The following is a 14687-nucleotide window of genomic DNA, read 5'->3' on the forward strand; positions in this document are numbered from 1 at the left end:
TGCTGAAGTGTTTTCTCATTTGCCCATGGTGGATGGTAGAGTACACCCAATAACAGAGTTGAGACTGATTTGGGGAGTCGTTTAGGACGGAGCTGAAGCCAAATACATTCAAATTCCTCAGTCCTTTGGTCTCCGGGGGATTTCTGGACTTATTTGTGACATCCCATAGTTCAGTTAGAGCTCATTGCATAACGTTATAAAATTGACGTGAGCGATTGTGTTTTTAATGTATTTTTAGATCTGTTACCTTCTATTGTCAGTATTTTCCTCCGTCTGCCCTTACCAGATGTAGTCCCTCTCACCCGGGCTTCTTGTGCGCATTATCCCAAACCACTGAAGATTGTCTTGTGCCAGTGGAGGTGCATGTTTTTTGTAAAACTGTAGAAAATGTGTTGAGTATTCCACAATGTTTCTACACTCCATTGTTGTCAAAGCCATGCTTAATCCGTTAAAAGAGCAAGGAAAAGTATGCAGTGCGCCCAAAAAAAAACAACAAAAAAACAACACTGTTCTCCCCCATCTCTATCTCCTTTCTTCCCATGTCTCTCCTTGCTTTCTACTCCTATCTCTCTCTTTTTATTCTCCCCCAACACTAAAATGGCAACAAGATAATGTAACTGAATTAAAGATACAATAGATTCAAATTGGATATTGATTAAGAAACTAAAGCCCTGTGTTCCGGCCCTGTTTAAGCCCTGTGTTCAGGCCCTGTTTAAGCCCCGTGTTCCGGCCCTGTTTAAGCCCCGTGTTCCGGCCCTGTTTAAGCCCCGTGTTCAGGCCCTGTTTAAGCCCCGTGTTCCGGCCCTGTTTAATCCCCCTGTTCAGGCCCTGTTTAAGCACCCTGTTCAGGCCCTGTTTAAGCCCTGTGTTCCGGCCCTGTTTAAGCCCCGTGTTCCGGCCCTGTTTAATCCCCCTGTTCAGGCCCTGTTAAATCCCCTGTTCAGGCCCTGTTTAAGCTCCCTGTTCAGGCCCTGTTTAAGCCCTGTGTTCAGGACATGTTTAAGCCCTGTGTTCCGGCCCTGTTTAAGCCCTGTGTTCAGGCCCTGTTTAAGCTCCCTGTGTTCCGGCCCTGTTTAAGCCCTGTGTTCCGGCCCTGTTTAAGCCCTGTTTTTAAGTGATTGATTCACAATGCCACTCTTCTTTCACATTCTACTGACACCGATGGATGAATGGCGTTTTGGGGCTTGTCTGAGCCGAGCTGTCTGTCTGTTTTTCATCGTCTGGCTGTGAATGGAACCACGTCGACGCTTTAAGGCTTGACAGTGCTTGCCTATCGGATGCCAATCTGGAGACGCCGTGTGTCACGTAGGATAGGGGTGAATCGGAAGGACGTTGGTTGTCCTCTAGTCTAAAGCCAATACATTGATGGAAAAAGGAAAAGTGAAAATGGCTTTCAATATCGAGCGTTTAGTTAGATGAAAGAGGAGGAGAACACGACTCAGGGTCAACCATGATGGATTATGGGACATTCGGGGGATGTATGGACAAAAGTAAGCTTTTATAGTGAGTACTGGCGAGGACACACACACACACACACACACACACACACACGCACACACACACTTGCATTAACATGTTAATAGTGAGCTCAACCTCAGGGCTCTCCAGGACATCTATAGCACCCGGTGTCTAGTGCTGAGTGATTTGTGCTTTTTGAGGTTGTTCGGTTTGATTATTAAAACATAATCACGGTTTTCTATTTCAATTTTATTTATTTTTTAGAAACGCACTATGCATTATGTGGGTTGACTTCTGTAATAACACAGAATAAACCAATTATTACAATTACAATGATTACATGATAGTAGTGACTGCCCTTTACTGCTCATCACTTATTAACCATTATTTATTCACATTACTTTAAAAAAAAAAAAAATAGTGTATTATTTCATTCCAAGTCATCATCTCATCTCTATGCTATTTTGTAGTTCTTCAAAGTAAATAAGGCTTTTATGACTGCTGAATACAAACTATCAATTCACTTAGATCATGTATTTTAAGGCTCACGAAGCAACTGCTTTCTATCGCTCTCGATCAAGCAGTCTCTCTTCTCTCATCTCCATGTCTTGCTCCGCTGAGACCAGACAAGTTTAAACGGGGGTGCAATGGATTATGGTCATTGTAGTTAATTACCACGTGTTCTGCGCTACAATATGTAAATATTGGCCTGTTGGGAAACTACAACTCCCTACTACATCCCACAGTTCAGGCTTGATCTGATTGATCTCCACAGAAACTGCACATTGAGCTGACAGAAAAAAATGGACTAAAAGGAATTCAAATAATTGAACCGACGTCGGTGCGCCTGGCACCTACTACCATACCCCATTCAAAGGCACTTAAATATTTTGTCTTGCCCATTCAACCTCAATGGCACACATACACAATCCAATTGTCTTAAAGCTTACAAATCCTTATTTAACCTGTCTCCTCTGCTTTATCTACAATGATTGAAGAGTATTTAACAGGTGACATCCATAAAGGATCATAGGATTCACCTGGTCACTCTATGTCATGGAAATACCTGGTGTTGTTTTGTACACTCAGTGTATATTATTCTTATTATATATTTAAATACAGGGTTTTTCTTAATTTTTACTATTTTCTACATGTAGAATAATAGTGAAGACATCAAAACTATGAAATAACACATATGGAAAAACTATGAGATAACACATATGGAATCATGTAGTAACCAAAAAAGTGTTAAACAAATCAAAATATATTTTATATTTCAGATTCTTCAAAGTTGCCACCTTTTTCCTTGATGACAGCTTTGCACACCCTTGGCATTCTCTCAACCACCTTCATGAGGTAGTTACCTGGAATGCATTTCAATTATCAAGTGTGCCTTGTTAAAAGTTCATTTGTGGAATTTCTTTCCTTCTTAATGTGTTTGAGCCAATCAGTTGTGTTGTGACAAGGTAGGGGTGGTACACAGAAGATAGCCCTATTTGGTAAAATACCAATTCCATATTATGGCAAGAACAGCTCAAATAAGCAAAGAGAAATGACAGTCTATCATTACTTTAACCTGTTGGGTCTAGGGGGCAGCATTTGCACGTCTGGATAAAAAAAATGTACCCGATTTAATCTGGTTACTAATCCTACCCAGTAACTAGAATATGCATATACTTATTATATATGGATAGAAAACACTCTAAAGTTTCCAAAACTGTTTGAATGGTGTCTGTGAGTATAACAGAACTCATTTGGCAGGCAAAAGCCTGAGACATTTTCTGACAGGAAGTGGATACCTGATGTGTTGTATTGACTTTAAACCTATCCCATTGAAAAACACAGGGGTTTAGGAATATTTTGGCACTTCCTATTGCTTCCACTAGATGTCACCAGCCTTTACAAAGTGTTTTGAGTCTTCTGGAGGGAGATCTGACCGAACAAGAGCCATGGAACGGTGATGTCCCATTAGACACCTGGCGCGCTACTTCATGTTGGGTACCCTCGTTCCAATACGTTATAAAAGACTATGCATTCGTCCACCTTGAATATTATTCATGTTCTGGTTAAAAAAGGCCCTAATGATTTATGCTATACAACGTTTGACATGTTTGAACGAACGGAAATATATTTTTTCCCCTCGTTCATGACGAGAAGTCCGGCTGGCTTACATCATGTGCTAACGAGACGGAGATTTTTGGACATAAATGATGAGCTTTTTTGAACAAAACTACATTCGTTATGGACCTGTGATACCTGGAAGTGACATCTGATGAAGAGAATCAAAGGTAATGGATTATTTACATAGTATTTTCGATTTTAGATCTCCCCAACATGACGTCTAGTCTGTATCGCAACGCGTATTTTTCTGGGCACAGTGCTCAGATTATTGCAAAGTGTGATTTCCCAGTAAGGTTATTTTTAAATCTGGCAAGTTGATTGCGTTCAAAAGATGTAAATCTATAATTCTTTAAATGACAATATAATATTTTACCAATGTTTTCTAATTTTAATTATTTAATTTGTGACGCTGACTTGACTGCCGGTTATTGGAGGGAAACGATTTCCTCAACATCAATGCCATAGTAAAACGCTGTTTTTGGATATAAATATCAACTTGATAGAACTAAAAATGCATGCATTGTCTAACATAATGTCCTAGGAGTGTCATCTGATGGAGATTGTAAAAGGTTAGTGTATCATTTTAGCTGGTTTTATGGTTTTGGTGACCCTGTCTTTGACTTGACAAAACATTACACACAACTCTTGTAAATGTACTGTCCTAACATACTCTAAATTTATGCTTTCGCCGTAAAACCTTTTTGAAATCGTAAAACGTGGTTAGATTAAGGAGATGTTTATCTTTCAAATGGTGTAACATAGTTGTATTTTTGAAAAATTTGAATTTTGACATTTATTTGGATTCAAATTTGCCGCTCTTGAAATGCACCTGCTGTTGATGGAGTGCACCACGGGTGGCACGCTAGCGTCCCACCTAGCCCCAAGAGGTTAAGACATGGTCAGTCAATCCGGAACATTTCAAGAACTTTTACAGTTTCTTCAAGTGCAGTCGCAAAACCCATCAAATGCTATGATGCAACTGTCTCTCATTGAGGACCGCCACAGGAAAGGAAGACCCAGAGTTACCTCTGCTGCAGAGGATAAGTTCATTAGAGTTACCAGACTCAGAAATTGCAGCCTGAATAAATGCTTCAGAGTTCAAGTAACAGACACATCTCATCATCAACTGTTCAGAAGAGACTGTGTGAATCAGGCCTCATGGTCGAATTGCTTCAAATAAACCATTACTAAAGGACACCAATAAGAAGAAGAGACTTGCTTGGGCCAAGAAACACGAGCAATTGGCATTAGACCGGTGGATATCTGTCCATTGGTCTTGAGATTTTTGGTTCCAACCATCGTGTCTTTGTGAGACGCAGAGTAGGGGAACGAATGATCTCCGCATGTGTGGTTCCCTCCGTGTAGCATGGAGGAGGAGGTGTGGGGGTGTGGAGGTGCTTTGCTGGTGACACTGTCAGTGATTTATTTAGAATTCAAGGCACACAACCAGCATGGCTACCACAGCATTCTGCAGCGATACGCCATCCCATCTGGTTTGGGTTTAGTGGGACTATCATTTGTTTTTCAACAGTACAAGGACCCAACACACCTCCAAGCTGTGTAAGGGCTATTTGATGATGAAGTGCTACATCAGATAACCTGGCCTCCACAATCATCCGACCTCAACCCAACTGAGATGGTCTGGACCATAGAGTGAAGGAAAAGCAGCCAACAAGTGCTCAGCGTATGTGGAAAGTCCTTCAAGACTGTTAGAAAAGCATTCAAGGTGAAGCTGGTTGAGAGAATGCCAATAGTGTGCAAAGCTGTCATCAGGGCAAAGGTTAGCTACTTTGAAGAATCTGAAATCGAAAAAAATATAGATTTTATGAACACTTTTTTGGTTACTACATGATTCCATATGTGTTATTTCATCGTTTTTATGTCTTCATTATTATTCTACAATGTAGAAAATAGTAAAAATAAAGTAAAACCCTTCAATGAGTAGGTATGTACAAACTTTTTGACTAGTACTATATATTCCGGTTCTTGACATTGCTCGTTCTGATATTTGTTATTTCTGTATTTTTCTGGATAATGTGTGTGTTGTTTTTATTGCTAGTGTCATGACGTTGGCCTGTGGGTAAGGTTTATGACCCCCCCCCCCCCATAAATACCTTTCTCTCTTCCCCTCTCTGAATCTACTGAAGGACGTGAATAGCCTGTGTTAAATATAGAGAGTCTGGGAACATCAAACAAATGGGGAAAAGGAACCATATTTTGTTAATAAAACCAGTTGGAAATATGCTTGATAATGTAATGAGTATGGATTTCATTTCAGTTGTCATCTGAGTCATTATGATTGATGACAGGACGACATAAACTGTACCTGGGAAAGTATCCACCCTCTAGTTATCAGAGTCACATGGAATTGTTATGCAATTGAAATGTTTCATATTGAAAATGTTTGTTAGGAGATGAAATGTAATTTTAGCTTCCGAATGAGAGATTTGGGTTTCCATAAGGAAAGTGCCCTGCTCGATCAGTGGCCCAACCCTGTGAAGAGACGGGTTATAAACGATGAAACACCTCCCTCCCCCTCTCCACTATATAATCCTTTGACGAAAAGATAACCACGTAGTTCCAGTACGGGAGGTCTGCAGCCTCTACTTTAGAAGGACACACATGTCAAGGACAGAACTAAGCCAACCTCGGCGTGAGCTCTGGTATGAACTTTGAGCTTATTCACTACAGAAGTGCTACTTCCTAGCCGTTGAGTTAGCAGCGGCCGCTGCTAACGTGGGTTAGGAAAGGACGGACGACGGATCCAGTCTAACAACCAGACGAAGATACCACCACGTATCAAATGGACCACCATTGACATTCTTCCGAAAACAGGGAGATCTGTTGGCCAACCCGGCCAGCATCTACGACCAATCTACCGAAGCGCAGCTCAGAGTAAATATTTATTGCATTTTCCTTTTCCAAATGGGCGGTAATTTAGAATGCATAAGATAATGTATTTACGATAGCATAGCTGCTGTTTCTGTGTTCCTAAATCTTCCCGCTCTTTCATTCAAGCCCAACCCCCTTTCCTTTGTGTAACCAGATGTCATATCTGTTCCGTCTACCGGGACGTTTTCTGTATGACATCATTGAATTCTGTGTATTTGTAATTCTGTGTGATTAGTTAGGTATTTAGTAAATAAATAATTAAACCCAATTTTGTATTGCTGATTCAACTTGTTAGCCAGGGTTCGTGAAGATAGCCAAGAACTTACAACTTTCATTATGAGACTGAAAATAAGACAAGGGTTAAGATTGACTGCTATCGTTGTAAAATATTACAAAGTATTTTAAGAGTTTATTCGGAAGATAACAGCTCTATAAACGTTCTTCCGTGGTGCCCCGACTTTCTAGTTAATTACATTTACATGATTAGCTTAATCAGGTAATATTAATTACAGAGAAATCATTTTATAAGTTAGCATGTCATATCACTTAATCCGGCATAGCCAAAGACACGACACTAGGTATTACTGCACTGTTGCAGATAGAAACAGAAGAATTTCGCTGCACCTGCCATAACATTGTCAAATTTGTATACGCGACCAATGAACTTTGATTTGATTTCAGCTCTTTACCATCAAGCCCTTAAAATCCTGGAAACGGAAGAGCGGGAGCATTCCTGGAAGATGCTCAGAGCAGCTGTGTGAGGCCTGTGGGTCAACTTGAAGCTCACATCGACTACGCCAAAAGAAAAGCCTACAAAATCAACGCAAACTGCCCTTCCATCATATAGGCTACAAACATGAACACTATTCACTCTGGCCATCACTGAAATACATGCATACTGTTATAAGGATAATTTAGTTACTAATGGCATCCTGCAGTACCCCGGTGGCCCTTCAACTTGAGATTCTCAATGAGAAGGGGCAGCACTGAGCTAGCCTGGAACGTCACTTCCTGCAGTAGCTTAAAATGAGCATGTTATCCTGTTTAGGATAGGGGGCAGTATTTTCACGGCCGGATAAAAAACGTACCCGATTTAATCTGGTTATTACTCCTGCCCAGAAACTAGAATATGCATATCATTATTTGATTTGGATAGAAAACACCCTAAAGTTTCTAAAACTGTTTGAATGGTGTCTGTGAGTATAACAGAACTCATATGTCAGGCCAAAACCTGAGAAGATTCTATATGGGAAGTGCCCTGTCTGACCATTTCTTGGCCTTCTGTAGCCTCTTTATCAAAAATAGAGGATCTCTGCTGTAACGTGACATTTTCTAAGGCTCCCATAGGCTCTCAGAAGGCGCCAGAACGGGGAATGATAACTCTGCAGTCCCTGGGCGAAAAACAGTAGGGGTTTTGAAAGTGGTCGTTCTGAGAACAATGACACTGGTGCGCGCGTGCATATGAAGACTCCATTTTCTATTTTCAGTGTTTGAACGAAAACAAGGTCTCCCGGTTGGAATATTATCGCTATTTTACGAGAAAAATCGCATAAAAATTCATTTTAAACAGCGTTTGACATGCTTCGAAGTACGGTAATGGAATATTTTGAGTTACCTGAACGCATGAACAAAACGCAGCTATTTGGATATAACTATGGATTATTTGGAACCTAGTAGAAGTCCTGGGAGTGCATTCTGACGAAGAACAGCAAAGGTAATCCAATTTTTCTTATAGTAAATCTGAGTTTGGTGAGTGCCAAACTTGGTGGGTGTCAAAATAGCTAGCCATGATGGCCGGGCTATCTACTCAGAATATTGCAAAATGTGCTTTCACCGAAAAGCTATTTTAAAATCGGACACCGCGATTGCATAAAGGAGTTCTGTATCTATAATTCTTTAAATAATTGTTATGTTTTTTGTGAACGTTTATCGTGAGTAATTTAGTAAATTCACCGGAAGTTTTCGGTGGGTATGCTAGTTCTGAACGTCACATGCTAATGTAAAAAGCTGTTTTTTGATATAAATATGAACTTGATTGAACAAAACATGCATGCATTGTTTAACATAATGTCCTAGGGTTGTCATCTGATGAAGATCATCAAAGGTTAGTGCTGCATTTAGCTGTGGTTTTGGTTTTTGTGACATTATATGCTAGCTTGAAAAATGGGTGTGTGATTATTTCTGTCTGGGTACTCTCCTGACATAATCTAATGTTTTGCTTTCGTTGTAAAGCCTTTTTGAAATTGGACAATGTGGTTAGATAAAGGAGAGTCTTGTCTTTAAAATGGTGTAAAATAATCATATGTTTGAAAAATTGAAGTTTTGGGATTTTTGAGGTGTTTGTAATTCGCGCCACGCTCTATCATTGGATATTGGTGAGGCGTTCTGCTAGCGGAACATGTAGATGTAAGAGGTTATGTCTCTATGAAATGCCATCTTAACCGACTTCCTTGGCTTAAAATTCCCTATTGAGTCTTCACATAGGCATGAATGGTGTCACGTGATCGATGGCTTTGTCCATTCATATACAGTCATTGGCTAGCACTCAGATATATACAATAGTGTCCTTTAGCACAACACCAACATCATCAAGAGGTCCGGAACTGCTGGTGTACACTCTAGGTAATGTAGGACAGTGTAACGGCCGTCGTCAGAATGAGACCAAGGTGCAGCGGAGGATGTGTTCATCTTGAATGAATTTTAATAACCGAATGAACACTTATACAAAAGGAACCAAAAAAACGACCAGCAACAGTTCTGTCAGAAACAAACTAAACAGAAAGCATTCACCCACAAACCCCAAAGGAAAAACAGGCTGCCTATGTATGATTCTCAATCAGCAACAACGATCTACACCTGTTCCTGATTGAGAGCCATACACGGCCGAAACAAAGAAAACCACCAACATAGAAAAAGAAACCTAGAATGCCCACCCATGTCACACCCTGGCCTAACCAAAAATAGAGAACAAAAAACCCTCTCTATGGTACCCCCCCCCCCCCAAAGGTGCGGACTCCGGCCGCAAAACCTGACTCTAAAGGGGAGGGTCCGGGTGGGCCTTCCTACGGCGGCGGCTCTGGTGTGGGACGTGGACCCCGCTCCACCCTCGGCTTAGCCCACTTAGGTGGCGTCCCTGGCTGCGCCGGTGGACTGGCGGCTGACCCTGGCTGCGCCCGGCTGGCGGGCGACCCTGGCTGAACCGGACAGGCGGGCGACCCTGGCGGCTCCGGACAGGCGGGCGACCCTGGCGGCTCCGGACAGGCGGGCGACCCTGGCGGCTCCAGACAGGCGGGCGGCTCTGGCGGCTCCGGGCTGGCGGGCGGCTCTGGCGGCTCCGGACTGGTGGGCAACTCTGGCGGCTCCGGACTGGCGGGTGGCTCTAGCCCAGGATTCACCAGGCTGGGGAGACATGCAGGAGGCCTGGCTCTGGGCGCAGGCACAGGACTCACCAGGCTGGGAAGACATGCAGGAGGCCTGGCTCTGGGCGCAGGCACAGGACTCACCAGGCTGGGGAGACATGCAGGAGGCCTGGCTCTGGGCGCAGGCACAGGACTCACCAAGCTGGGGAGACATGCAGGAGGCCTGGCTCTGGGCGCAGGCACAGGACTCACCAGGCTGGGGAGACATGCAGGAGACCTGGCTCTGGGCGCAGGCACAGGACTCACCAAGCCGGGAAGACATGCAGGAGGCCTGGCTCTGGGCGCAGGCACAGGACTCAGCAGGCTGGGGAGACATGCAGGAGGCCTGGCTCTGGGCGCAGGCACAGGACTCACCAGGCTGGGGAGACATGCAGGAGGCCTGGCTCTGGGCGCAGGCACAGGACTCACCAGGCTGGGAAGACATGCAGGAGGCCTGGTTCTGGGCGCAGGCACAGGATAGACCGGGTCCTGAAGATGCACTGGAGGTCTAGAGCGCACGGCCTGCACAACCCGTCCTGGCTCGATGCCCACTCTAGCATGGCACTTGCGGGGGGCTGGGATGTAGCGCACCGGGCTATGAGCGCGCACTGGAGACACCGTGCGCTCTACCGCATAACACAGTGCCTGACCAGTACCACGCCGCTTCCGGTAAGCACGGGGAGTTGGCCCAGAATTTGATCCTGGCTCTGCCACACTCCCCGTGTACCCCCCCCCCCCAAAAAAATGTTTTGGGGCTGCCTCTCATGCCTGTTGCGCTCCCTTGCCTCATACCACCGCCTCTCAGCTTTCGCTGCCTCGATCTCCCACTGCGGTCGGCGATACTCCCCAGCTTGAGCCCATGGTCCCTTTCCGTCCAGTAATTCCTCCCACTGCCAAGAATCCTGAACCTTCTGCTCCTTCCTCTCACGCTGCTTGGTCCGTTGCCAGTGGGTGAATCTGTAACGGCCGTCGTCAGAATGAGACCAAGGTGCAGCGGAGGATGTGTTCATCTTGAATGAATTTTAATAACCGAATGAACACTTATACAAAAGGAACCAAAACAACGACCAGCAAAAGTTCTGTCAGGAACAAACTAAACAGAAAGCATTCACCCACAAACCCCAAAGGAAAAACAGACTGCCTATGTATGACACTCAATCAGCAACAACGATCTACACCTGTTCCTGATTGAGAGCCATACACGGCCGAAACAAAGAAAGCCACCAACATAGAAAAAGAAACCTAGAACGCCCACCCATGTCACACCCTGGCCTAACCAAAAATAGAGGACAAAAAACCCTCTCTATGGCCAGGGCGTTACAGACAGTGATTTTGCAGGGTCGCGGGTTCAAAATAACCAAGTAGAGTGTAGAGAATCACTGTACCATCTAAACTACTGTGAAATATATTTTCCATAATTGAAGATATTGTATTTTTTGCTATTTGAAGCTGGTGTACAAAACCGAAAGTAAAAGACATAAAAAAACAAAACTTAATAACCGAAAGCATAGCAATAGAGCATATACTGTAGAACCGATCTACCGCTTGTTAGACTTGCTTTCAATAAAATATCTATAACTCATATTTCTATGTGAATTTGGTCAGGTCGCCCAAAAAGGTACGTAGTGCATTTAATGGAAATAAATAATTGAAACCGAAATCCAAAACAGTGATTCCTTTTTTAATAATCAAATCAAAATGACCTCAAAAAGCTCTAATCGCTCAAAATACCTATCAAACATACTGCCAGAAACACTGAAACCATCTATAATGTGGGCGACTCACTGTTCATGTTCTTGAAGATGATGAGGATAGCTAGGATCTGTCTGTAGTAGGACACCAGGGCCTCTCCCATGTCTTCAGACACCACCAGGTGCTGCAGCATCTTCAACATGGTGCAGATCACCTGCCTCTTCCGTGTGTTCAGGGCATCTGTGGGGACAGAGAGGAAGGGCACCATAAAAATAGAATGTTAAGTTATGGGTATAATCAATATGCCTGCCGCAACCCATAGCCATACGCAGGTTGACGTTTATTGGGATGAATCTTGTCCTGGAGGCAGAGCTGAGTGATTTCCACTAGATTGACCAGCTGCAGTCAAAATTGATTGGCCAGCTGCAGTCTATATATCGTAACAGTTAATTCATAGAAATTGCTTGTTGGTCTCAATTTAAGGTTAGGGTTAGGCATAATGTTAGCAATGGGGTTAAGATTTCAAATCTGACTTTGTGGCTGTGCCAGCTAGTGACTACCCTGCAGAATTACCTCCAGTACGAGTCATACCAACATACAGGATGCCAACCATACATTGATTTGAATGGGGATGGCTGTTCTAGTCATTACTTTTATATGGAGTGCACACATGATAGAGGTCGTGGGTTAGAGGTCAGGAAGAGAGGGTAGTGTGTGAGCACTACTTGTTTTCGTAGAGGCTTTCCCTAGGGAGGTGTGTGATTGGGAATTAGCAATTAAGCCCTCCTATGGTAAAGTCTAAGTAGTTATCCTCTACATATCATGGTAAATTAAACCACAGCATGTACTGAACACACGCACATGTAAACACACAGGTAAAAAAAGACCAGAAGGAGGTCACGCAGAATTCACACTCCCTCCACTGAAATCAATGTTTTTTGTTACTGGGCCTTGACTTGTAATGGCTGGCTGCAATCAGAGGTTTGAAAAGGCACAAGTGAGAGCCAATCACAGAGCAATTTGGCCGACAGCTGCACTTAACTCCATCTCCCGCTGATAGTGAGAACAAAAGAGAGAGAAAAGGAGGTAGAAGGAAGAGAAAGAGAGGCAAACATATCAAATCAAATGTTATTTTTCACATGCTTCACATGCTTCGTAAACAACAGGTGTAGACTAACAGTAAAATGCTTACTTACGTGCCCATCCCAAAAATGCAGAGAGAAAAATATAGAAAAATTACTAACACAAGGATTTAGTACAGAATGAGAAACAATAACTTGGCTATACATTGCATTCGGAAAGTATTCAGACCCCTTGACTTTTTCTACATTTTGTTACATTATAGCTTTATTCTAAAATGGATGAAATAGTTTTTTCCCCCAATCATGAATCTATACACAATACCACATAATGGCACAGCAGAAACAGGTTGTAAGAATTTTTTGCTATTTAAAAAAATTGCAAAAAATGTAATATCACATTTACATAAGTATTCAGACCCTTTACTCAGCACTTTGTTGAAGCACCTTTGGCAGCGATTACAGCCTCGAGTCTTCTTGGGTATGATGCTACAAGCTTGGCAAACCTGTATTTGGGGATTTTCGCCCATTCTTCTCTGTAGATCCTCTCAAGTTCTGTCAGGTTGGATGGGGAGCATCGGCTGCACAGCTAATTTCAGGTCTCTCCAGAAATGTTTGATCGGGTTCAAGTCCGGGCTCTGTCTGGGCCACTCAAGGACATTCAGAGACTTGTCCCGAAGCCACTACTGCGTTGTCTTGGCTGTGTGCTTAGGGTCATTGTCCTTTTGGAAGGTGAACCTTCGCCCTAGTCTGAGGTTCTGAGAGCTCTGGAGCAGGTTTTCATCAAGGATCTCTCTGTACTTTGCGCCGTTCATCTTTCCCTCGATCTTGACTAGTCTCCCAGTCCCTGCCGCTGAAAAACATCACAGCATGATGCTGCCACCACCATGCTTCCCCGTTGGGATGGTGCCAGGTTTCCTCCAGACCTGACACTTGGCATTCAGGTCAAAGAGTTCAATCTTGATTTCATCAGACCAGAGAATCTTGTTTCTGGTACTGGTCATGTCTGTATATATCTCCACTCTTGTGTATTTTATTTTATTCCTTGTGCATTGTTGGGAAGGGCTCATAAGCAAGCATTTCACGGTAAAGTCTACACCAGTTGTATTCGGCGCATGTGACAAATACTATTTGATTGTATTTTATTTAAAAAAAACATTAGGAACACCTGCTCTTTCATGACATGAATCAGGTGAATCCAGGTGAAAGTTATGATCCTTTAATCATGTCACCTGTTAAATCTAGTTCAATCTGTGTAGATGAACGGGAGGAGACGGGTTACAGAAGGATTTTTAATCCTTGAGACATGGATTGTGTATGTGTGCCATTCAGAGGGTGAAGGGGCAAGACAAAACATTGACGTGCTTTTGAACGAGTTATGGTAGTAGGTGCCAGGCTCACTGGTTTTAATGTGCCAAGAACTGCAACGCTGCTGGGTTTTTCACGCTCAACAGTTTCCCGTGTGTATCAAGAATGGTCCACTACCCAAAGGACATCCAGCCAACTTGACACAACTGTTGAGGCATTGGAGACAACATGGGCCAGCATCCCTGGGGAACATTTTTGACACCTTGTAGTCCATGACCCGAGGAATTGAGGCTGTTCTGAGGGCAAAAGGGGTGCAACTCAATATTAGGAAGGTGTTCCTAATGTTTTGTTAATTCAGTGTACACAGGGTACCAGTACTGAGTCGATGTGCAGAGGTACGAGGTAATTGAGGTAGATACCATATTTACATGCAGTTAGGGGTAAAGTGACTAGGCAATATGATAAACAATAGCAGCAGCGCATGTGATGAGTCAAAAGAGTTAGTAGAAAAAGGGTCAATGCAGATAGTCCAGGTAGCTATTTGGTTAACTATTTAGCAGTCTCATGGCTTGGGCGTAGAAGCTGGTCAGGGTCCTGTTGTGTGTGTGTGTGTGTGTGTGTGTGCATGTGCGTGCGAGTGTGTGTGCGTGCGTGTACAGTACACATGCCTGTACTGAATGTACCTGAGTTTGTGTACATATCCACCTGGGCTCCTGAGTGGCGCAGTGGTCTAAGGCAC

At 43.4% G+C, this 14687-nt stretch overlaps 1 protein-coding gene across 1 annotated transcript in view; it reads right to left on the reverse strand.

The window, feature by feature from the left end:
• LOC106561950 (parkin coregulated gene protein-like) overlaps window positions 1-14687 on the reverse strand; it is a 284261-nt gene that overhangs the window by 99509 nt on the left and 170065 nt on the right. Inside the window, exon 6 of the mRNA XM_014126456.2 lies at window positions 11655-11801. Within this exon, the coding sequence (XP_013981931.1) occupies window positions 11655-11801 (147 nt within the window). The remainder of the gene's footprint in view (window positions 1-11654; window positions 11802-14687) is intronic.

This window comes from Salmo salar, chromosome 01 (genome assembly GCF_965601325.2).
Source record: "Salmo salar chromosome 01, fSalSal1, whole genome shotgun sequence".
NCBI classification, from domain to species: domain Eukaryota; kingdom Metazoa; phylum Chordata; class Actinopteri; order Salmoniformes; family Salmonidae; genus Salmo; species Salmo salar.